At 38.8% G+C, this 23995-nt stretch overlaps 1 protein-coding gene across 5 annotated transcripts in view; it reads right to left on the minus strand.

Annotated features, from left to right (window-relative positions):
- fgf13a (fibroblast growth factor 13a) overlaps positions 1-23995 on the minus strand; it is a 141618-nt gene that overhangs the window by 34654 nt on the left and 82969 nt on the right. For 2 of the 5 annotated variants that reach the window (XM_055177681.2, XM_055177685.2), the window contains one exon: positions 4115-4225. In XM_055177681.2, coding sequence (XP_055033656.1) covers positions 4115-4225 — 111 coding nt within the window. Of the gene's footprint in view, positions 1-4114; positions 4226-6718; positions 7957-9222; positions 9356-23995 lie in introns of those variants that run through there. The other 3 variants (XM_055177686.2, XM_055177683.2, XM_055177684.2) reach the window with 3 other exon arrangements.

Consider the following 23995-nt stretch of genomic DNA (forward strand, 5'->3'; position numbering starts at 1 on the left):
CTTAACTTCATGTTATTTTCAGCATTTACTAATATATTATTAAAATGGAAAGTTGTAACTGTTAAAGGGAAACCAGGCAAGTCTGCGTAATATTTCTCTACGAGCTCCCCCTAGTGTCTGAAAGTAAATGCTTTGAAAAACACTGTCGTAAAAACGAACTGTTGTCCCCCCCCTCGGAACCAAGTTTATCAGCTTATTTCCAATCCAGTTAGGTTTCCCTTCCGTCAAGGGTTTTCGATGCTTCTTCCCCAACTCTGCCATTTGCAACAATCGCTAGCCGTGTTTAGCTCGCATGCCTCTGTGTTGTTTGCTGTAAAGTGATACTGCTTCTCGCGATATCTGAGACTTTGCGAGACTGAAGGACACCGGGTCGGATACAGCGAAGTTGCAAGTGGGGTATTCTTCCTACAGACGGTAGGGGCGGGCGAGAGTGACTTCATTCGTCCGGTAATGAGTCATTTAACCATATACCGACTTACGAAGATGATTTATTAACATAAAAATGCTGCCTTGTGTCCCTTTAACATTAGTTAATGCACCATAAACTAACACAAATAACTGTACTGGCATTAACAAAGATTAATAAATGCTGAAAAACTACATTGATCATTGTTAGTTCATGTTAGCTAAGACATTTACCAATGTTAACAAATACAACCTTACTGTTAAGTGTTACCTAATAGAATAATGTTTTAATATCCTCCCTTTTTTGTTTGTGGCACATACACACGAGCGGCACGCATAAACACACACAGTGATGGCGGACCTCATTTTCAGAGGGATTACCAGGGCTTGGCCGGTGGGAGTTGTGGAGAGCAAACTCAATTACTCACACCTACAAGAGCACCTGAGCCCAGAATCTGAGAGATCTGAGAAGATCAAGAGGGCAAGATAATCACTGCTGCAAAGAGAGCAATATATCACAACTACCCGTCAGAATCTACTAATATAAAAAAAATATCTCCTACAGGTAAGAAATTAATGTAATTCTACAGTATTTAAATCATTTAGCTTATTATTTTTCATCATACACGTACAGGAATGCTCCACATAAATCTTAACTATCATATCCAATGCTTACTAAAGAATCTCAGATGATGCTTGCTTTGAAAAGCATGTTTGCATTTTTTTCGAATGATAATTTTTTGTTTAATTTAAATGGACATAGATTACAAGACAAGACAATAACTGACTGAAAAACACATCAGACCACTTTATAGATGCAAGATGTTGATCCTGCCAAGACGCATTGATTAGGAATTGAATTAGACTCTAAAACTCTGCAAAAGGAGACATAATCCAATAGAGCAGGTACACCTGACATTTACTGCCCAGAATGGGCTTTTGTTTTCTTCCCGCATCATAGTTGAACTTCAGAGACAAGGGTTTATCTTCAAATATATGTGCCTATTTGCTGGACATCATTTAATAAAATGAATTTAAATCCATTTATAGATTTTAGCACTGTAGATGTATGTTTTCTGTAATTGGAATTAAGAGTACAAGATAGTGACTGTAAATAAAATCAATACCTAAGTCACTCTAGTATCTCCATTGTAGCAGTTCATGTAAACAGACACTAGACTGAATATTACATCAAGTTATCGAATCTGTACGTTAACAAAAATGAAATTATCCTCATGTTACATGCAACGCAGACTCTGATCTTGACTACAAATCTTGACATTTTAAAGAAAACAATGACATGACATTAGAAACATTATTAAATTACTTGGCACATGATCAGTAATCCACTGAGCTGCATTTAAAAAGCACTAATGCTGATGAGATAAGCCACAAAATCTAGAAAGTAAATAGTACATTGGAGCCGATCCTCAGCCCTATCACAACACTCTCAACACACAATCTCTCACAGACACACAAACCAAGAGGAGAGCCAAGAGGACTGCACTGCCGTCGCTATGGAGACAAGGGCACCATGCTCCTAACAATTCTATTTTGGTAGTGTGAGAGATAGAAGCTCCCTGTTTTCCCACTTCTCCTCTCCAGCAACAGCTTTCCATTCTCTCCACAAAATAAGGGATTGAGGTGGGAAAAGCAGGTCAGCTATTATGTAATCTCACTTCTATACAACTAATTCAGCTTTGCAGTCAATCACACTGGGGGAGAATACGGCAAGAGAGCGAAATGGCAAAATAAACAAGCACATAATTACACAAGAGGTGGCCAATCATCAGTGTCGCAGATCCAATTTCAGATTCGCAAATCCAAGCGTTTTTACTTTAGTGAAATAAACACTTTTTTGATATCAGTTAGTGGGTGTTAATTTAATTATCACAAAATGTATGCATCTAGAAGTTATATTCATTGTTTGCAGTACATGCATTAGTTATAATAATCTGCACGAACTTGTCTTGTGTTTCTGCCCATGAAGGATTTAGAGACTGATTACAGTTCCAAACGACTTGGATAACAGCACACATTCAGCTCACGGGCCGTGTTCGTTTGCTTGATATGAGCATCATCTTGGCCCAATGACTAATTGAATAGAGTCGAGCTAATTTACAGGCCCCAGAATGCCACAGGCACTTAGCGTCAGTGAGATATGACACATATTAAATTAAAACCCTGCCAACCAGCCAGCCGGCTCTGTCCCCACACATAGACTCATACACTGGGTAACACTTGCCTACAGACTAAATAATTCACAGTAAGATGACTTCAAAAGCTAATGACACAAAATCATATTTAGTCACCTTTAAGGTTTATTTTCCTCTGACGTAAACATAAAACGTGTTTTTTTGCACTCTGTGTGCTTTTTTACATTTTTGACCAATATAATATATAAACGTTTTCAACTAAAACTATAAAAAGCTATCATGCAATAAGCGAGAAAGGGGAATTGTGATATACTCATGGGTGAAGGCTGTTGTTAAGCATGATGGGAAGCGGATATAGCACAGCCTTGAGTCACTTATTGCTTTTATGAAGTTGTTCTCACATAATAAACGCATTAGAGTAAAAAATTTTTTTAATTTTTTATTGTAATAAAAGTAATTGCAGTTCCTGATATAACCAGCAATGGGTACTGCACAGTCATCTGTTAAAGGACAAGTTCGGTATTTTACACTTAAAGCCCTGTTTTCAGATTGTTTATGATGAAATAGAACGGTTTTGACCGAAACCTGGACATATGATGCTGGCCCAAGAACCCCCGGGTGTTTGTTGCATCAGCCCCCACCTCCACAATGGCTGCGTAGGTGCACTGCAACAATCCTTCCCAAAATGCACCAAACCTTCGCCCACAAAGACACGAAACTCACAGAGTGGTCAGGGGTGTTCACTGATATGCTCACACAAAAATCGCTGCAAAATACGCATTCCAACAGGTTTTATCGTAGTTTTTGTCCAACTCCATTGACTTGTATTAGATGTGCTGTGAGGTACGGTATTGCTCCGCACTGGGAACGTTGTTTGTATTCTTGCAATTGGCAAAGGTGGATTATCGCCGCCAACTGGGCTGGAGTGTCTATTATTCAAGCTCTCAGCGGAAGAATGAACGGGTGTGAGGCGTTTGGAAAAATAGGTCCACAAGTTTACAACGAATGGTAAAACAGCTGTTGGAAAGCATCTTTTGCAGCGATTTTTGTGTGAGCATATCAGTGAACACCCCTGACCACTCGGTGAGTTTCACGTCTTTGTAAACAAAAGTTTAATGCATTTTATGAAGGACTGTTCCAGTGCACCTATGCAGCCATTGTAGACCTGGGAGGTGATACAACAGAAACCGAAAATTCTCGGGCCAGCATCATATGTCCAAATTTCATTCAAAACCATTCTATTTCAACATAAACAATCTGAAAACAGGGCTTTAAGTGTAAAATACCGAACTTGTCCTTTAACGACACTAGACACTAGACTGAATATTACATCAAGCTATCGAATCTGTACGTTAACAAAAACTAAATTATCCTCATGTTACATGCAAGGCAGAATTGTTGTGCTAGTGTAAAAAGCAGAATTGTAATACACTGGAAAATGCAAAGACATATAAAAGCCCATTTGTTCTACTCATCTTCTCTTTTAGTCATATTTTAAAACCCTGGTGGAAATTTGGGAATGAGAAACATGGAGCAAGCTCCAGCCCACTTACTGAAACCACTGTCCTCCTCTTTGGTGCCATCAATGGTTCCATCTGCTTGGAGCTGCAAATGAAAGCCCTGTCGACTGTACAGCTTCGTTATGATCCCTTTCAGCTGGGGCTCTGCAAAGGGTGAGACAGAAAAGTGAGATGGTTAAAGAGGTATTGCCACAGTGACAGTGTTACGGCTTTAAAGCTCCAGGCTTAGCAGAGCTCTGCATGGTCTACAGATTTGAGCCTGCATTAAAAAACAAGAGTTCAGACCACATTGTCAGAGGAACAGGAAAGAAAAACTAAACATGTGTAAATGGGTAACAACAGAACCACCACATAGCAGATTTTTGCAAGATGCAATTTATAAGCCACTCTATTATCTGCTGCCTTAACAATTAACGCAAAATATGTAGATGATGTCACAGTTACAGTAATGCAAATCAAACCTGTGTACAAAGAAGTGCATCTATATTGAATGCCACATCTAAAACATCTCCCCTGTGCAAAATACCAGATTGCATCAACAGATCTGTGGTTAATAGGGCTTAGTGAGTTGGTGGATCCTATTAGCACTGATTAACTTTTATTTATCACAGGAGATTAAAAAATATGTGTGGCTGTTAGGTTACATCTAATTTAAATTACAGTCATAAGAACGAAAATGCATCATAATACTTTACTAATAAATTAACTTGAATTCCAATTCAAAATAAACACTTTTTTAAATGTCTATAAGCTGTGGTGTAGGTGTGCATGTAATGTACAGTTTGCCTGGCTTAAAGGGAGAGTTCACCCAAAAATGAAAAAGTTGCCATCATTCACTCACTTTCATGCTGTTTTAAACCTGTATGAGTTTCTTTTCTCTGATGAACACAAAAGAAGTTATTTTGATAAATGATGGTAACCACACAGTTGATGATACCCACTGACTTCCTTAGTAGGTAAAACTAATACTTACTCTAAAAATGGCTAGGTTATTTTTGACCCATAATGGGTAAATATTGGACAGAACACTTGCTAGGTTAAAAATTACCCCGTGCTGGGTTAAAAATGACCCAATGTTGGGTTGTTGTTATGCAACCATGGGGTATAATAACCCAGTACAGGGCTCCAGTCTAACTTTTTTCACTAGGAGCACAGTGGCCCCAACTGAAAATTTTAGGGGCGCAACCAGAAAATGTAGGGGCACACACTGTAAATCAACATGCTTACCAAATATTCACATTTCTACTAATTTCCAGTGTATTGCTAATAAATACTTTAATGATTGATGCAGAAAGTAGTGTGCTGTTTCTAATTCAGTGTCACATCACAAAAAAGTGGTCAAATTTACTGGTCGCACATGTGCAACTGGATGTAATTCAGTGGCACACTCTCAAATTTTGGTGGCAAAATTCCACCATTTGGTGGCAGTCTGGATCCCTGCAGTAGTTGGGTTAAAATAACCCAGCATTGGGTCAATTTTTAACCCAGCACGTGTTCTGTCCAATATTTACCCATTATGGGTCAAAAATAACCCAGCCATTTTAGAGTGCTATAAGTCAATGGGTAGCGTCAACTGTGTGCTCAACATCCTTTTCAAAATATTTTCTTTTGTGTTAAACAGAATAAAAATAAACTCATACAGGTTAAGAACAATATGAGAGTAAGTAATGAATTTTCATTCATTTTTAAGGATGTGAATGTAAAGTTAATTTATAGAGATACTCTGTGGTTTAAAAAATAAACATCAAATATGGATAAGGAAACAGGCTTGACAAAGTTGACAAATGCATTATCGCCAAGAAAAATCACATGTGTAACTGCAAGCAGGAACTTAAACATGTGACATGAAAAATTAAGTTTTTATGTAAAAAAAAAAATACAAACAAACAACAGCCACTTAAAGATCTGCACGCACAAACTTCCACACTTTCACTCAGTTGTCTTGTAAGGATTATGTAAGATGCTCTGAAGAGGGAGGCAGGGTGATAAGGCTGTGCCATGCCTGTACTAAACAAAGTTGTGCTGTATGCATACTGTATGTGCATGTGTGTATCTATGAATGACATATACAGTAATTTAACTTCACAATCACTAAAAACAAATGCAGAGGCATCAGTGCCACATCTTGTTTTACCGCAGACACAGATGCATTTTAAAATTCATTCAGATGACAGCTACTGTAAATGCACGCATCACATTTTGCTGCAGAATGTACCTGTATGACCCAATATGTGTGACTAAATCCCCAGGGACACATCCAGCTTGCAGGTTATCTGCAGCAATCAAGCCATAGCCTGCTTATTTTACTTTCTATTGTCTCTTTGTCTCTGGAGGGATTAAACACACTAGATAGATGATGACGAGAGTGATATAAATGTCACAGCATCATCTCTACTGCAAAACCACTTAATCAGTAAGGAAGACTGATTAAAAAGTTATGTAATGCTAGCTGCGGAAAATGGAAAAGTGCTGTAAAGTTATTAAATAACTCAGGTTGAATAAGATCTCACTAGGTAGTGTGAAACTACATCCTGCCTGAATTTCAAAGCCAATAAAACTATAGTAGGCTAGTCCATTACAATGTGACATGGTGGGAATTGCTAAATACTAAATAATAAAACATCAAATGCAACATACTAGGAAAGTACAGACTCAAACAGTATGAAGATGACGGTTGCAATGATGATGATGATGATGATGAAGATGCTGATATTAGAGTTACAATGTCCGTAGTGTTAGGACAAGATCCTAAAAATACAGGTAACATCAGACCTGGACGTCTTCTCCTGCGCTTCTTGGAGCCGAAAAGCTTGACTCTGGAGAAAACACTGAGTCGACTGGGTTTCTCGCATGTTCCTTTGGTTTTATTGGGACTGCTCACGCAGCGGCAGGCGTTTGATTTCTCACGCTCCCTCGCCTGCCTCTTCTGCCGGATCAGGGAGCTGGCGATCGCCGCAGCCATGGCCAGTTTGACGGCGCGACACCCAAAACTTTCAGCGGACACAGTTCCTCACTTCCTCCACAACAGATTTGTCAGGGAAAACTTACACTTGAAAGCTCACGTCCAAGTCCTCATTTACTATTAACCGCCATTTGTCGTACGTCAGTAGAGTAAACTAATACAGAGTCAAAACAAAATTACGTAGGTAATAGTACACGCATTTCTTAAACGTTGCGGCTATTCTTCGGAAAGAAAGTAACCCTAAACTGGTTTACAGTAGGCTACATTCAAATAGCTGCAATCTAACCGCGTCTGTAATGTCACTATCTGACCAATAACGTAGAAAATGCTACACGCGTTTTGCAGCATCCCAAGAAACGTCGGTCACAGCACACAGGACAGCCGTGTGTGTCAAACACCTGTTAGCGAGCGCAGACTCGCTCTTCAGCGTGCGCGCGCTTTGTGTGTGGGGGTGTGCACGAGACAGTTGATGCTTCAAGTTAATCTTTTTAGTCCGTTTGTAATATAGATTACAACTCCAAGTTACTCCAAGATCTTAATATGATGATATCCAACTGTAAGAAACGCGTGGCGCTTGTGATCGCTTCTTACCACAGAACTGTAAGACGGGGCGGAGGGTGACGGCTGATGTAAAACAATATCACAACCCTAGACTACAAGTAAATATATATGTGAACAAACCATTTCAATACTGTAGTAAAGTATATGCTACGGTTAGCTGCGAAGCTTGGGTCGTGTAAAAAGCGCGGCAAATCAGTATATTTTGCATGGAGACAAATCGATTACGCTGCATCTCCGCGATGAATGGGAGACGACTGCTGCACGCGCAAATGTGAGCGCGGATTTGTGTGGCCGAGTCTTAAATCCTGAACAGATGTATAAAATGTTGACATTCGTCTGCATATTATGCACCAGTTATGTTTAATGGGCTATTTCTTTCCCATAACATAAAGGCTCGCGTGGAAACATCGCACTTGCGATGTCCTGATTGGACGGGTGTCTGGTTGCCATGGTAGTGATGTTCCTGCATGTGTGGTAAAAACACAACTCTTTTGAATCACTCATAATAACACAAATCAATACGCATGTCATGATGCACTTCTTTACGTTTTTCATGTTTTTATACTTAAAGGTTTATAATACATTTTAATACATTCGTAATACATCACAGTTGACCTACTTTAAAGTATAACAAATATTCTGAAATTAAGTAAAGATATTTAAATATTATTACTCCTATAGGCTATTATGCCTATTTTACTCGACATGATAAATATTTCTATAAATATAAAAAAAGGCTAGGCTATTTTTAAAACAAAAATAGCATAGGCTTGTGTTTTGAATTAGATCTATAACCATGTGTTGCAATTTCAAAAGTATTGAGTTTGCTCGTGTTGGACTTAAACAAAAAATGCCCAAACGTTTCAGCCCTACTGCTTTCTGTCCTCCTCATCTAAGCATCTCATATTGTATTACATGTTAGCGCCATCTACCGTAAAATCAGTAAACAAAAAAAATCGACCAGACATTTGGACAGGAACCAGATCTGCTTGTAAATGTCTTAAAAACAAGTTGTCCAGATTCCACATACCAGAGGTTAAATGGGTCATAATAATATTCATTTAGTAATACAATGTTACACTTTTTAATGAAATATGAAGCACCACCGGCTCTGGCCAAAGGTCTGTAACAGGAATTTTTGGAGTCACTGTTGATTTAGCTAAATAGACTAAGCTTATATTAATATCCGCAAATGTGATTGATAGCATAACAAAATCAATTTAGGTATCTAGAGTAATCAAATCACATTTAATGGAAAGAGCTTTTAATGTATTTTATTTTAACTAGAAATACAAAGAAGATCGTACAAAGGAAGTTAATTAGTAAAACACAAACTACATAAAGACGACAATAAGGACAATGCGCAGTTATGACATTAGCATCAGTTGTTCAGCACCACGGACAGCACCATAAATCAGACCGCCGTCCGCCCTAAACAATGCGCTCCCAGCAAAACTTCCGCCAAAAAAAAAACATAACCGAGTCATGTACAATAAAAAACAAATAAACCAAGCGAATTTTAAACATTTCAATAAATTAACATTTCAATTAATAATCTTGAACTTTCTCTCAATGTTTACAATCCTAATAGTTAAAACCATAAAAAGCTATGCCTTACCTGACGTTGATTTTCTAAGAGGAAAAGTCATGTTTAGCAGTTAAAAATACGCTGAAATAATAAAGCTTAAAGCCAGTGATGATTCGATGCGAGCAGAAGGACGTTTTCAAAGTTTTAACCAAAGAAATCCTAATGGAACTGACGAGAGGTCAATCAAGGCGGGGCAAGTAGCATTCAGAAATCATTAATGGGCATTAGTGACTAGCCATTACGACTTTTAAAGCGGTCATTAAAGATTCATTGGCAAGCGCTGTTGATCCGGCAAACACTGGGCGTGTGTTCACTAAACTGCAGCGCTCTGGGTCAAAATTGCAGGGAGCAAATCGAACAGTGTACTTCCTAGTATAGCAGAGCTTCAGTTCCTCTCACGTTACAAAGAAACGACTGTAAAGTGATCCTTTAATGCGTCGCGTAAACCAGTTATACCAGACTTTCCATTCTCCACTCAGAATCATCACCGAGCATCTGCAGATACTACAGCAAACAGCAGCAGTGCTTTCATTTCTACAGTTTTGGTTCAAGCAGAAAATCACAGATTAAGTCAAAAAAGTGTTTTTATGTGAAATGCTCACCTTAGCTAAATTTATTTCAGTTCAATAACATTTAATTCCTTTAAGTTTTAAACCGACCAAATGTTTTCATATATACTGTAAATGTATTAGCAATTTAAAATAGTCAATCTTATAGTTAGACAGATTAAATAAAGTGGTAATAAATAACTTGGCCGTGAATGTCAAGTCAAATAGTGCCCAGTATACCTGTAACAATCAATACGTTCATGGCTGCAGCAATGAATGTTAAATGAGGTAAAGATCAGCTCAGTCTCTAAAACCTCTTTGGAAGTCAGACTCAGAACCTTGTGACTTTCCACCACACCTTTATACAGAGTATCAATGAAGGCATCTGTCAATTAATGCTACAGTTCAAAAAGTGGGCTTTCAAAAGCCCACTTTTGAAAGTGGGCTTTTGTTTTAGTTAAAAAGAGTGGGCTATAAAGCATTTTGACTACCCAAATTGCTTTGCCACATGATAGATAAAACAGGTGACAAAATTTATTATCTCGTTATGTTCTGTTTTTTTGTTGTTTGTGTATTATGTTGTAGAATAACTGCTCCTATTACACTGCAGGTAAGCAATATGGTGCACAGCAAAATCACCAGTGTTAAATGTACACTGCTGGTGTATATATGGGTATATATATATATATATATATATATATATATATATATATATATATATATATATATATATATATATATATATATATATATAATTATAACAACAACAACAACAACAACTTTTATATTTAGAGACCATTTTTCTAAAGGTCTTGTAGCTGCAGTTACGGGCCTTCTGCTAATGGCATCAAATTTAAATATTGTTTGTAAGTTGTAAACAAGAGAAAAAGATACATAAATCACTGTTTATCAGTAGTTTGACCACTAGATGGAGCAATGCAACTACATTAATGAATCTATGCCATCTTATCTTTCAGTGAAGAATATAACCTTACTTAGCTAAACCAAGATACTGTAGACAGAGTATTTTTGTAACTAATAAAACTTTAGGTTAACTAGCTTTGATATATATACACTCTAAATTCTGCTGGGTTATTACCAATGCTAGGTAATTATTGGACAAAACATATGCTGGATTATAAATAAATGTGCGTTGCTGGGTTGTTGTTATTATTATGTTAATATTCATATAAATAAACAAAAATAATCATATAAATCAAACTATTTAATCCTAATATGCTTTTTAATGTTGTTCCTATCTATGTTTGACTCCTAAAGGCTCTTTTTCTTTCCAAATATTTAGAAACAAACAGGATATCAACAATTCTACATTTTGGTAGATAGTAAGTTTCTAAGTAAATAGATACTTAGTATATTACTAGATCAAAAGTTGATCTACTAATATCAACAGTTCTTCCACATTTTCACAGCATTGACCCTAATAGTATTGCCTGACCTTTCACTTTACTTAAAACAAAACATAACAAAAAAGTTTGATGAGTTTAAGGTAAGGAATAAAGACAGAAAAGACATTGCTGATCTAATATAAACCATGACATACAGACAAAAGGCATCATAATGTCTGATCAGACAGACTAACCAGATTATCTGTGGCAGGAAATGATGGCTCAATGTAATCAGACAATAAGATGGAAGGAATACAGTCAATCATGTATCATTCAGCAGCTCTGATGAAACCATAAAGCAATGATTCACAGGAAGTGGGCCAGCACTACTCTACTGTACTGTACTGAACACGCATAACAGCACACTAAACTGCTGCTATTATCAGGTCTATGCTTCTAACTACATTCTTAGATGGTCCATCTTCAGTACCTAAAATTATACCTTAAGTTATATTTGATCTTTGTTCTGAACTACAGAAACAACCCACACAAAGAAACATGAGAGACATATGCTCCTATATGAATCCATTTGTTGTGGTAATAAGCATCTCGGCATGATAAAAATACAGCAAAGCGTATGCAATACCACATTCACTTACTGTTAATTCTATCATTGGGTTTCCCAAACACACACAAAACACAAATACGCACTCTTTCACAAGTGATAATGGTGCCAGGTTTGTGAGCTTCCTGCTGACACACACAAGCACACAGATGGCTGTACTGATCCTCTCTTTTTGCCTGGGAACATTCAGATATCAGCAACATTCAGCCTTCTCTCCATGAGCCACAAAGCATGACATCATCTCTCAGAGCTGCGCAGAAATCAAGGTTGTGATCGTCATGAATGGCCACTAGATGACGATGTTGTTCATGAACTTTGAGATGCATAGAGATTGTCGATCTCCACAGATTGATTTGACCTCTGCATTTAAGACACTCGTATGTCCTCTTTAAGAGAGAATCTCAGTGAATCTCTGTGATTGTTGAAAAATGTATTTTGTATTTTTGTATTATATGACCCCGTTAAGAGTTGACAGCATCATGTTGACGCTAAAAACGGGAGGGCCTTCTGCTTAACGCTGGCCACTAGCGCTGTGGCAATGGCAGCCGTTGTCATGGAGACAATGTCTATATGAGAGAGCATGTTTGAGTGAACATGGTAGATGGGGGAGGGAAAGTATAAACCTCAATTCCCCCATATCCCTCTCTCCTTAATAACAAATCATGTACACATCCAGGTTAGCTGTCACATTGAGTCTATTTTGATCCACTGATGTTAGACTGAAAAACACAATAAAGTGTAATTGGAAGAGATGAAAGGGAGAGATTGGAAAAATGAAAAACATGGATGCAACAGAATGAGAGATGGGAAATAGTTGTGCCCATTGAAATAAAATGGGGATAGGATTCATGCAAAGTCAGTGAGTGAAAGACAAAGAGGGAATTAAAACCATTAGGAAGTCTTTTCAACTTAAGTCTATACGAAATGATTATAATACACTTCAATTTGTTTTGCAATTTGCACATGTTAAACAGCAACAATGGGAAAGATAACAGCGTTGAGCAATTATGTACACCATAAAGTTAAAACAACCTCAATTATCAGATGATTGTGTCCTCATTAAAACACCAGACACATTCTATCATCAGAACGGGTCAGCAAGAGTCTATGAGCAAAGCTAGGTGATTTTTCTATACATAAATTACACAACAATGTCTATTTTCAATCTGGACCTCTGTGGATTCCTATTACCCTGAAGAAAAACTCAATTTACAATCTCATCTTCAGTGCACTATGAATGGTTATTGTGGGTCACATCTTAAGTATGACTAATTTGAGAAATAAGTACACTCTAAAAAAATAATCCGTAAAAAAACGGATAATGTCCTGGCAGAAAATTACCGGTACCTTTTCCGTTATGTTTACAGACATTTCGTTTATTCAAAAACTGAACATTCTGTAGATTTATAGAACACTGTCCGTAGATTTACAGAACATTTTCCGTAACCTTTAGGGACACTTCAATCTGACTATGAAACGCAACAATGGTGACAATCAACAACAAAGCTTCATGCCGCAATGCATGCTGGGTACCAGGACAGAAAACTTTCTTGACATTTACTCTCACCATTGTTGAGATTTGTATCCAAAGTGTTGATGTCTCTGGAGCAAAGGCCACAGCTGACACGTTTTCAGCCATCTTGTTCGGGGCAGTGTTTTTGTGGATCAGCATGGAGTGTCACTCTTATACATTTCAGTTCTTTGTTCTTGTTTTGTCATTTCATATTTGGATGTTGGGCAGCAGAACATAAAAACAACTAAGCTAATATGACATCATAGACAACTCTCCTTCCTCAAACAACAAACAAGTTGTAATTGCTACAAGCAAAAACACTGTTGCAATGATAAAAGAGCAGAGTCAGTTCTGGAAGGTCAAGGGACAAAAGCCTAACTAAAGGGAACACTAATCACCATAGTGGTGACTTCAAATGAATCTAAAACAAACACAAACTGTAGCTTTAATGTGATAAATGTTGTGGTAAATATCCATTTGACTTACACGTCACGTCAGAAAGAAGATTTGTCTACTAAATCACATGTGTGGATGCTGGAATAGTTTAACACTTGTATCTTGTTCTGACAGCATTTGTTAAGAAGTTAAACATCATCCATGTTAGAAAATAACTCTGAAAGCAAGTTGTAATTTTAGGTTTCAAACAGAGATGGTGATAGAGAGGCAAACGTGAAAGATTGTAGCAGGGGTTATTGCACCCATAATGCAACATGTTATTAAAAAAAAAACAGATAAATGCCTGTAAAACATAAATACGGAAAATTCCTTCATATTTACACAGTACTTTGTCCGTTTTTTTACGGATTTTTTTTAGAGTGTACTGTCCTTCATGAGTTTTAACGAAGTTGATTTGTTCTTGTGGCTTAATTTATAGAGCATTGCATTGGCAGCACAATGGTTAGGAGATCAAATTCCCATAGAACACAATAAATGAAAAGACAAATGCATAAAATGTAATTCACGAGTTCGCCCTTACATCTAATCTGATTGCGAACGTAAGCATATTTTTGCGTGCTGTCCTGGGGGAAGGCTCCGGATACGCAGTGAAGCTCGAACTCGGGGTCTGGCCTGAACCCGGAGAACTCCCCCATCCCTGAAGTGGGATAAAAACAGATTAGAGTGGGGAGTTGGGGTGGTGGAGGAATGTCGGAAAACAATCTCAGGACTGAGGTAGGTAGGATTCATGTATTCGTAGTGTTTAGGCTGATTATGAGTAGCACCTGTGCCGAATTATATATATATCTATCTGATCGTGCTCCTCCCGAACCCTGTTAATAAAACATAATATGTGAAAAAATGGCTGTCTGACAAGCTGTCATACATGAGTTGCATATACAAGATCTACAAAGGTAAAGTGTTTACAAACGTCAGCATCAGATCTGCCATATCCTGCACTGAGCATACGTTTATAAAGCTTTTGGCCCAGCCGAAAAGCTGCCGTTCTTTGAAGAGTGTTAGAAGTTTCAATCTGCAGGAGCACCAAATGAGCTGTAAACCCGCATGCAAGAGTGGAGCTCTGCGCTAGGGCCCATCTGACCTGAATGAGTAATCTGGGAGTTGCTTTCATTTGTATGAGATCCACAAAGCCGAAGAGAAAGTGAGAGAGAGAGAGCTGTCCCCGGTGATCCTACACACCAAAAAAAAAAACAGCAGCCACAGGTCTTGCCGCACACACTTCTGAGATACAGCCGAATCAACCTGAATCATTGCTCAATGCTCATCCCTAGCCTGTTTGTAATTCAACACCGGTACCGTGGCTTACAGCCAAATATCAGATGAAAAAAATTGATAAACAATATACATAAAATGTAATAAACATGTTACATTTATGTATTTGGTGGATGCTTTTATCCAAAGCGACTTGCATGGTGCATTACAAGCTACACGTGTATGTTTTATCAGTATGTTTGTTCCCTGAGGTCAAACCTATGATCTTTGCGCCACTAATCCAATGCTTTACCAGTTAATGTCCAAAACCTGCACTGCAGAAGTTCAGGATGCCATCACATAGCATCAGGAATGTTTGAGAATGAGGCCATGGATGCCCTGCATAGTGAAGATAGGCCATATAACTGCTGTTTCTGGGTTGCTGGAAGATTGTACCCTACTTCGTCATCATGGGACTAAGTGAGCGAAGATCAAAAAAGACACAGAACACAACAAGTGGCCCAATTAGAAAAAGTTTTAAGAAAGTGCAATTCCACCTGTATAGAGTAACAATTCATGGTTGTAAATAAAATGTATATTGTTAATGTAAATTGATTAGTGTGACCAATTACACCAGAGTATTTACTGCATGCTATAACTAGCTCAATAATGTTTATACAGCACCTCTGCTGTCTGTAAATCTCATTCACAATTTATTAAAACGCTGTCATCCTGCCAACCTCCAGCACAGTGGCCAGCACTAAGTCTACTTCAATAGAAAGTGAACCATTGATGTCATTTGATGTGTTGGAGTGTATTACTTCGAGAGAAATCAGATTTTGCAAACTAGCATGGTACCTTGTACAGGCAGATCTCAAATGCTGTCTGATTACAGTATGCATACCATAGTCAAATTACACATAGTGGCTTATAATGGCACTGCATGTAAAACCACTTATTGCTTTTATATGACCAGCTAACACTTCAAAGACCCTCAGCCTCCAGCCCAGTCAAGTTAATAACCAAGGTGAGAATGAATGAGAATCACTTAATGTCTGTAAACTCCACACACGTTTCCTCCAGGATTTCCTCATGAGCTCCTGAATTACACACTACCTGCGTATTAATAACTCATTTTATATTTTCATCCTGGCAGCCGTGCCAGAGCAGAGGCTGTGTAAGGGGCCGCTGACCTATATCGAATCCCAGTCAGACAGATATAAATGGAAATGGTTGGAAATGAGGGTCAGATGACCCCACTAATGCTAATTCAAGGGACTGAAAATGAGTTACAAGATAACGGAGAGAGAGGAACAAAGCCGGATCATCTGGGCTTGATGGGCTAGCAAATTACACCGTCTCCCACCTCGGAGGTTATGGCCGTATCGCAGCCAGCTGTCATAACTTTGTCCCTCAATAAAACTGATTCTAGAAAGTGTAATGCTAAATTTAGCAACCACAGTGTCTTCAAATAAGCTGTCTGGTTTGCTAGGTTTTCTCCAGGTGATCATAAGGCCGGTGACACACTGGCTGCATGGCGTGAGAGTGGCGTTTCTGTTGCGTGTCAGTTGCGTGGCTACTGCGTCGCGTTTTTTGTGACTTTACACACCAGAACCATGTCTGACGCGGAGCCGGCGTGCTGCTGCTGCTGTAGGTGACATAGAGGGAACCCGCCGACAGACCAGGCTCTTGTCTTCACAACAACAATTTCAACTTCATATTAAGCATAAATATAAAGCTGATAAAGGAGACATTAAACAGTATTGATGGCAAAATGGACTATGTTTGACAGGTGCATATTTGAAAATCGATCGTTATTTATTTATTTATGTATATTTTAAATTACATTTATATCTGAATGTATGTCAACCTATAGACTTTCAAACATCAAAATGTCATTCATTTAAATGTATTTGTGTACAAAATGACATATAAACATATTTTCCTATTCTATTTTGCCTGGAAATGCTTCCAACACGCTTGCGTCTCGCGTGAAAAATAGGCATTGGTTCTATTTCTAGCAAGCACGCGTTTTCCGCGCGGCTCGAGTCGCGCCTGAGACGCGCGTCTCACGCAGGCAGTCTGCAAGCCTTAACCTGTTAACATGGGAGCCGAATTAAAAACGTACACGCCACGCAGCTGAGATGCTTACGCCACGCATCCAGTGTGTCACCGGCCTAAGGGCCGATTCACACCGGCTGCGTGGCGTATCTGTTGCATGTCAGTTGCGGGGCGGCTGCGTTGCGTTTTCTGTGTCTGTACATACCAGAAGCGTGCCTGACGCAGCGCTAACGCGCTGCTGTTGCTATAGGTGACATATATTTTGAAAACGTAAATAAAAACGGACACGCCACGCAGCTGAGACGCACACGCCACGCAGCCAGTGTGAATCGGCCCTAATACGCAAAATCCATTACGCGTGACGCGGTTTTTATTTACCATACTAATACAGTGTTTCCTCCAGGATGTATCCGATGTCTCGTTGCCTCTCTTGGAAGAACTGCATAAAGGCCTGGCATAGCTTTCTAGTGATGACTGACTCTGGATCAGTGTAGCAGAAAAGGAGTCATGACTGCAAATTGACCACCATGGTAACAGGCGTGTATAAAAGGCAGGCTTGCACTTGCCAAAACACTGGCAACCCAACACAAACTTCTATATAATTACATAAAAAAGGGGACACAAACAACCAAATATGAGCCAGGCTGATAAGGTTTCCCTTTTCCACATACATTTTTCAAACTGTTCCTATATGCAAAGAATAAACAAATGTCTCTAGCAAACACCTTAACCCTGGCCTAAGGTAAAACAGCCACATGCATTTGGGACATCCCGGTAAAAAAATACCTGCTTGCAGTTTCACCGCTCTTAATATGGAGGACTGATTTCCTGTTATGAATCTAAACTGCAGTTGGCTTTGCTTTGAGCAGTACAGCTAGAGTAGATCTGACCTTCTGCATTATTAATGGACCTCTTTTTTTCCAAACACATACTGTTTTTTCTACCCAGAAACAAGTATTCAGGACAGATCCTTCTACACAGTTGGAGATGTCTGCTTGGCATGCTGATGTTCTCAAAACTTTATTTGATTTGACTTTGTTCTCTCTCACCGACCTCAGCTCAGAATGCAACACCTGCAACATCAGAAACCTTTGGGAGTTTGGTGGAGGCTACAGAACAGTTCCTGCTTTGCATGAATAAATTGTTGCCTGTTTCTCTTTTCATAACTCTCATCTAATCATTAAAATGAAAAGGAAGATCCAGATTGCGAGATGCGATTTGTTGCATTACAGCAACCCAAACAGCAGACGACTCCGGGCCGGATCCACACTGGATCTAATCCTGTGCCGTCTGCCGTCTACATGCGCATCTCCTCTCTCTCTTTGGAGAGTCAAGCAAATGCATTATACAAAGTTTTCATCTCTTTTATTCCTTCATGCTCTTCTCTTTTCATCTTTTCACGTTCTTTCATTTTATTCCACCATGCATATTATGTGATCTGAGCAGAGGCGTGTGCAATGCGAGCCGTCTGAGTATGAGGTCGAAGAGTAAATGGCAATTGAAATTCCTTTGATTTTGCCATTCTGTGCTCTCATCTGCTGCCTTATGAAAATACAACCGTCCTTTAGCTGCAGGCACTCGCATTTCTGAAAGCCAGAGGAATAATAATAATAATTCTGACATTAATGAAGCAAGAATAGTAAGAGTAAGGAACAAAGCTCTTTGCCAAGACTCTTTCTGGTTTGAGACAGCAATATCTCACACTGTGCACCTTGTGATGCTCCCGGGTGTATTCCCAGCCTGGTGATGTTTTTGACTTATTGTCATTCTTTTAATGAGTCTGTTTCATTCTCCGTCCCCCTCTTGGTAGGGTATGTTTATGCTGGAGTCTAACACTGAAAGAAGTCACGTTTAAGACATACGACAAAACACTTCAGGGTAAAAACAGGACTAATCACTGTGTTTGGGCTAATTTGCGATAATGATGTGAGAATACCTTTTATTACATTGCTATTTTTCATTCAATTAATACATTTTGAAGAATGACAAATTTGACCAAATAGAATCAAGCACTTAAAGTACCTCCCTATAAAACGGAAGTCGCGATTTTACTACCGTGTTGTGACATTTCGGACAGAACCAGAATATCATGTAAGGAAAATAGTGGCTGTGGTTTGTGCTTTCCACTGTGCTTTGATTGGATCGCAGCATACTGACAATTGGAGGGGCGGAGTTAAAGGTCACGTCTTTCCTGATCACATCTTTCAAACTTTAGTTAGTGTGTAATGTTGCTGTTAGTGCTTAAATAAGACCTGTAAAATGATAAAGCTCAAAGTTCACTGTCAGACGATATATTTTCTTTAACAGAATTCCCTTTTCAAAGACTACAGCGAACGGCCGGTTTGGACTACAGTCCTCTACTTCCCGGTTGAATGACGTCAATATAAGAGTTTTTGACTAAACTCCGCCCACAGGAATACGTCAGTAGCCAGCTAGACTCAAACGGCTCTGCTAAGCTAAGCTGCTGTCAAATCACAACATATTAAACAAACTAAACAATCAGAACGTGTTACATATTTCTGAAGGAGGGACTTGATAGAACAAGGAAGACATCAGCCCGTTTTGAAGACAGTAAAAACAGCGATAGAGATAAGTAAATTGGGTGAAAAATACCATGTTTTTTACATGTGAAACATGATCATGTGTTATATTGCACACTGTAAACACAATTAAAGCTTCAAAAACACAGAAAGAATGGGAAATCCCTTTAACGGATGCTCCCACCTCAGCGAATGATCGTCACAAGAAAGGAAATTTTCAGATTTTGATAAAAGTTTATGAAAGCTCATGCATTTTTTTATAACGACTTCCACAGAAAAATTGTTTATAATAAACTTTAAAAAAAGAGAAAGAATTCTCAGTTTTGATTTCATTGGGACTTTATGAAAGCCATATAAAAAGCCCAATCTGATTTTGAGACTATGTTCAGCTCTTGAAATGACTGATGGATAAGCGATTAGGGCCTATCCTACATCATTACCATGATTTGGGTATCTTTTGGATAGTAAGCAGCCATCTGATCCCATTTGAAAACATCTGCTATCACAAGCACTCACTGCAAAGGAGTCAAGCTCAGCCTGCTTTAATATTAGTAAGTCCAGACCATCAAACAAAGTCACAGAGTTGTCCAGTGGTCTCTGCTAATCAGCCAATAAAACACATGGCCACCTCCAGAGGGATAACATTAATCAGACCTTTATCAGTGCTAGCACTGGCAACCATCATCAGCCCTGCAATTTGCATGCGGGTCATGCGACGGCAGGGTCGCTCGGTTGCTGTGCGTTACATCATTCAAAACATGCTTCTGAAAGGTATGACGGCTGATCATTTTAATTTAAAAAAGACATTTGAAAAAACGCTAAAAGAGCCTTATGTACAAACAAGTTTACCAGACAGATAGCTCAACTTGTAGTGCATTGTCTTAGCAGCAAAGGTTGTGGGTTCGATTACCAGAAAACACTGAACTGATAAAGAAATTTAGAGTTTATGCAATGTACTGTCACTTTGGATGCCAAATGCATAAATGTTAGTTTGTTTTATTAAAGTTGCTTATTAATTTACCAGCTAGTTTTATAGCAGCCTTCCCAAAGCTAGTCACAACATACTCCTGCTCATGTTATTTCTCTAGCAGCAATTATAGATGACACGCGACTGTACAATTACATTTTCGCAAATGCATGGTCAGGTGCTTCTGACTCCATGATTGTGTGCATACGATGTGTGGGTGGATGTGTACACTTGAGTTTTGCAGACTCAGCCTCAGGCCTGTGCGAGTGTGTCATCACTCATGGTCTTTTGTCAGGCACGTGTTCGCTCTTTCCCACGCTCCGGTTGGGCCTGTGTATCCTGATATCGTTCATTCATTCTTCCTCTACACGTTCAATCTTTCGTACACAAATCTGATTACTGTTTTTAAAACTTCCTTTCTGTGCTCTTGTGCCCTGCATTTTGATTTAAGGGATTCGGTGCGAGCACGGGCAATACAAGGCAAGTCAAGCTAAACTGATAGAGCACTGCATTAGCAGTGCAAAAGGTCATGGGTCACACAAGGCTACTGATAAAGTGTTTACCTTGTAATGGGCACTGTTAGTCTTTTCCAGATAAAAGTACCTAGCTAATATCTGGCTAAACCCGCTTCCATGTTTCAAAACACAGTTACTGACTTAAGCTGGATTTACAGCAGGGGATTAAAAGCAATAAAAAAGAGAGCATATTCATCCATTAAGCCAAACACATACAACAAGACTAAAGACCATCACCGGTTACATAAGTATACAACTAGTCCCAGTTGTAAAAGTCCCACCTCACAGTCCATTCCCATTACTAATCCCTACTACTCTGCTAGCATATACTTAAAGTCTCTCAGTAGTCAAGAATTTTAAAGGGACACTCCACTTTTTTGAAAATATGCTCATTTTCCAGCTCCCATAAACATTTGATTCTTACCGTTTTGGAATCCATTCAGCCGATCTCCGGGTCCGGCGCCAGCACCTTCAGCATAGCTTAGCATAGCTTAGCATAATCCATTGAATCTTATTAGACCATTAGCATCGCATTAAAAAATAACCAGTGTTTCGATATTTTTCCTATTTAAAACTTGACTTTTAGATACATTGTGTACTAAGACTGACGGAAAATTAAAAGTTGCAATTTTCTAGGCAGATATGGCTAGGAACTATACTCTCATTCTGGCGTAATAATCAAGGACTTTGCTATTGTAACAGAAAATCTCAACTTTTAATTTTCTGTCGGTCTTGGTGCACGATGTGACTGCGGAGGAGTCGAGTTTTAAATTGGAAAAATATCGAAACACTTTGGTTAATTTTTTGTGCGATGCTGGTGGTCTAGTCGGATTCAGTGGATTATGCTAAGCTATGCTAAAAGTGCTAGCGCCAGACCCGGAGATCAGCTGAATGGATTCCAAAACCATAAAAATCAAATGTTTAATTCTAGGGGAGCTGGAAAACAGGCATATTTTCAAAGAAATTGGAGTGTCCCTTTAAAAGTTTAAATGTTTTTAAAAAGTTGTACCTGCCACAGTAATTTCTTCATGCTTTACAACTGCTTGGATGTAACTACACCCTTGCCAATTTGGTACACGCAGATCTATGAATATGTGAATTAGTCCCCGCCTCTAATCAATCACACAGCTCGAACCATAGATATATATGTAAATAGATGCTATATTCAGCAGTTTCAGATACATAACTGCTAAGTTTGGTTTCACACAATGCATAAGTGAACTGTACATTTGCAGCACTAATCTTTAGTGGGTGTGCACACCAAAGCTTTTAAATGCGGCTGAAAACTGCAGGTGGATGCCGACTGACAGCTTTTTTCAGCTGAGCTCTTTGTTTGCTATGATACTTCTGCTTTGTTTATCAGTCGTGACTTTTGGAGTGGTTTCCCGGACAGGGATTAGCTTAAGCCAGGACTAGACCTAAGTTTAATTAGGAAATATAACTAGTTTTAACAAACATGCCTTACAAAAAAAACATTACTTTGCATTTTGCAGCAAAACAAAGGGCACTGATGTAGACCATTTTAAGATATGTCAATGCAAATTGTTTTCAGTTTGGACAGCTCTTACATTTATTTTAGTCTAAGACTATTCTAATTCCTGTCCGGGAAACCATCCTTTTATAGTCCAACACAAAAACAGTCAAACTGATAAATAATTCCAGAGCAATTCCAATGTGCCACCTTTTTCCATAAAGTCCAAAGAGATGGAAAGGTCAGTATCCTTGTACATATCTTCCTGATATGCTATGCAAAAGTTTATTTCTATCCTTTTTTCACTGCAACTGGGTCTGTGTCTCAAAACACTGCCTTACCCCCTTTCCAGTCACTTAAGGATTAGCTATAAATAGCTTCACGCCTGGAGTGGTTAAATACTGGCCCATTGAGAGGGGTTATTGCTTAAACCTACAGCAGTGCACACACTTTATCACAGGGTATAACAGGCACTGTGTTTGGATGCGGTATGTTAAGAGGTCTCTGCTTGTCAAAAACATAAATTTATCCTTTGTCTAAGCATAGCCTATATTTTCTATCTGACAGCGTACTTGAACCACAGAGCTATAAAAGCAATCCGAAAAGTTCCTTTGTTTAAAAATGAGGACAGTGTAAATATAACCAACTCAGAAATGGGATCATGGTATACACATCACAGTCTTCTTCTGAGTTAGATGCTAACAGGTCAAGAAAATATTAATAATCCTTAAAGAACTGTAGAGGTCGTAGTGTACACATTAGCATGTGGCTTAAAGGGATAGTTCACCCAAAAATTTCAATTCTGTCATCATTACTCACTCTCATGTTGTTACAAACCTGTATAAATTTCTTTGTTCTGATGAATACAAAGGAAGATGTTTTGAGAAATTCTTATGAATATCTTTCTTATATAATCAAAGACAAATGCTTCTGAGTTAGATTATATTTTATATCAGCATGCTGGAGAGTATGAAAGTAAGAGTCTTGCTGGCAGACATTAATGCTGTTTTTTTCAATCCAGTCTAACACTCACAGATCTTCACCAGCACTGGCAGCGAAGACAATGCTTCAAATTGGTTGTCTGTGTAAATCAGTGCAGACAAGACCTTAGGCTGCATTATCCCAAAAGCTTGGGAGTCTTACGTAATTGCCCCTTGCCATTTTGTCCCACAAGCTCATGGGACAGGACCATCACACTGTGAGGGCACACAGTTCAACTCACCGCTGTTTGCATTTGCACTCAGCATTCATGTGCCACCCCATCCTCCACAATTCTGACAGAAGGTAATGAAACTTTCCAGCCATTTCCCTGGAAATGGGGGCATCACCCAGTTGTAAAGTGGCACAGCTTTGACAAGAGCACAAATGACTTTTAAATGTGAGCTGAGTGCTCAGCTATTGATCTCCACTCTGACGAGGTGAAACATTTCCATTCAGTGCACCTGATGCTGGAAAAGCACCTGACGCTAGTTTCAGCATCCCAGGTCTTTTGTTTTGGGAGCTGTTCGGTGAGAGAGTGGGACAGCAGTTGCCCACACCTTCTCTGCTCTACTGAGCAGTAGGAATAGAG

This window comes from Misgurnus anguillicaudatus, chromosome 16 (genome assembly GCF_027580225.2).
Source record: "Misgurnus anguillicaudatus chromosome 16, ASM2758022v2, whole genome shotgun sequence".
Taxonomy (NCBI): Eukaryota; Metazoa; Chordata; class Actinopteri; order Cypriniformes; family Cobitidae; genus Misgurnus; species Misgurnus anguillicaudatus.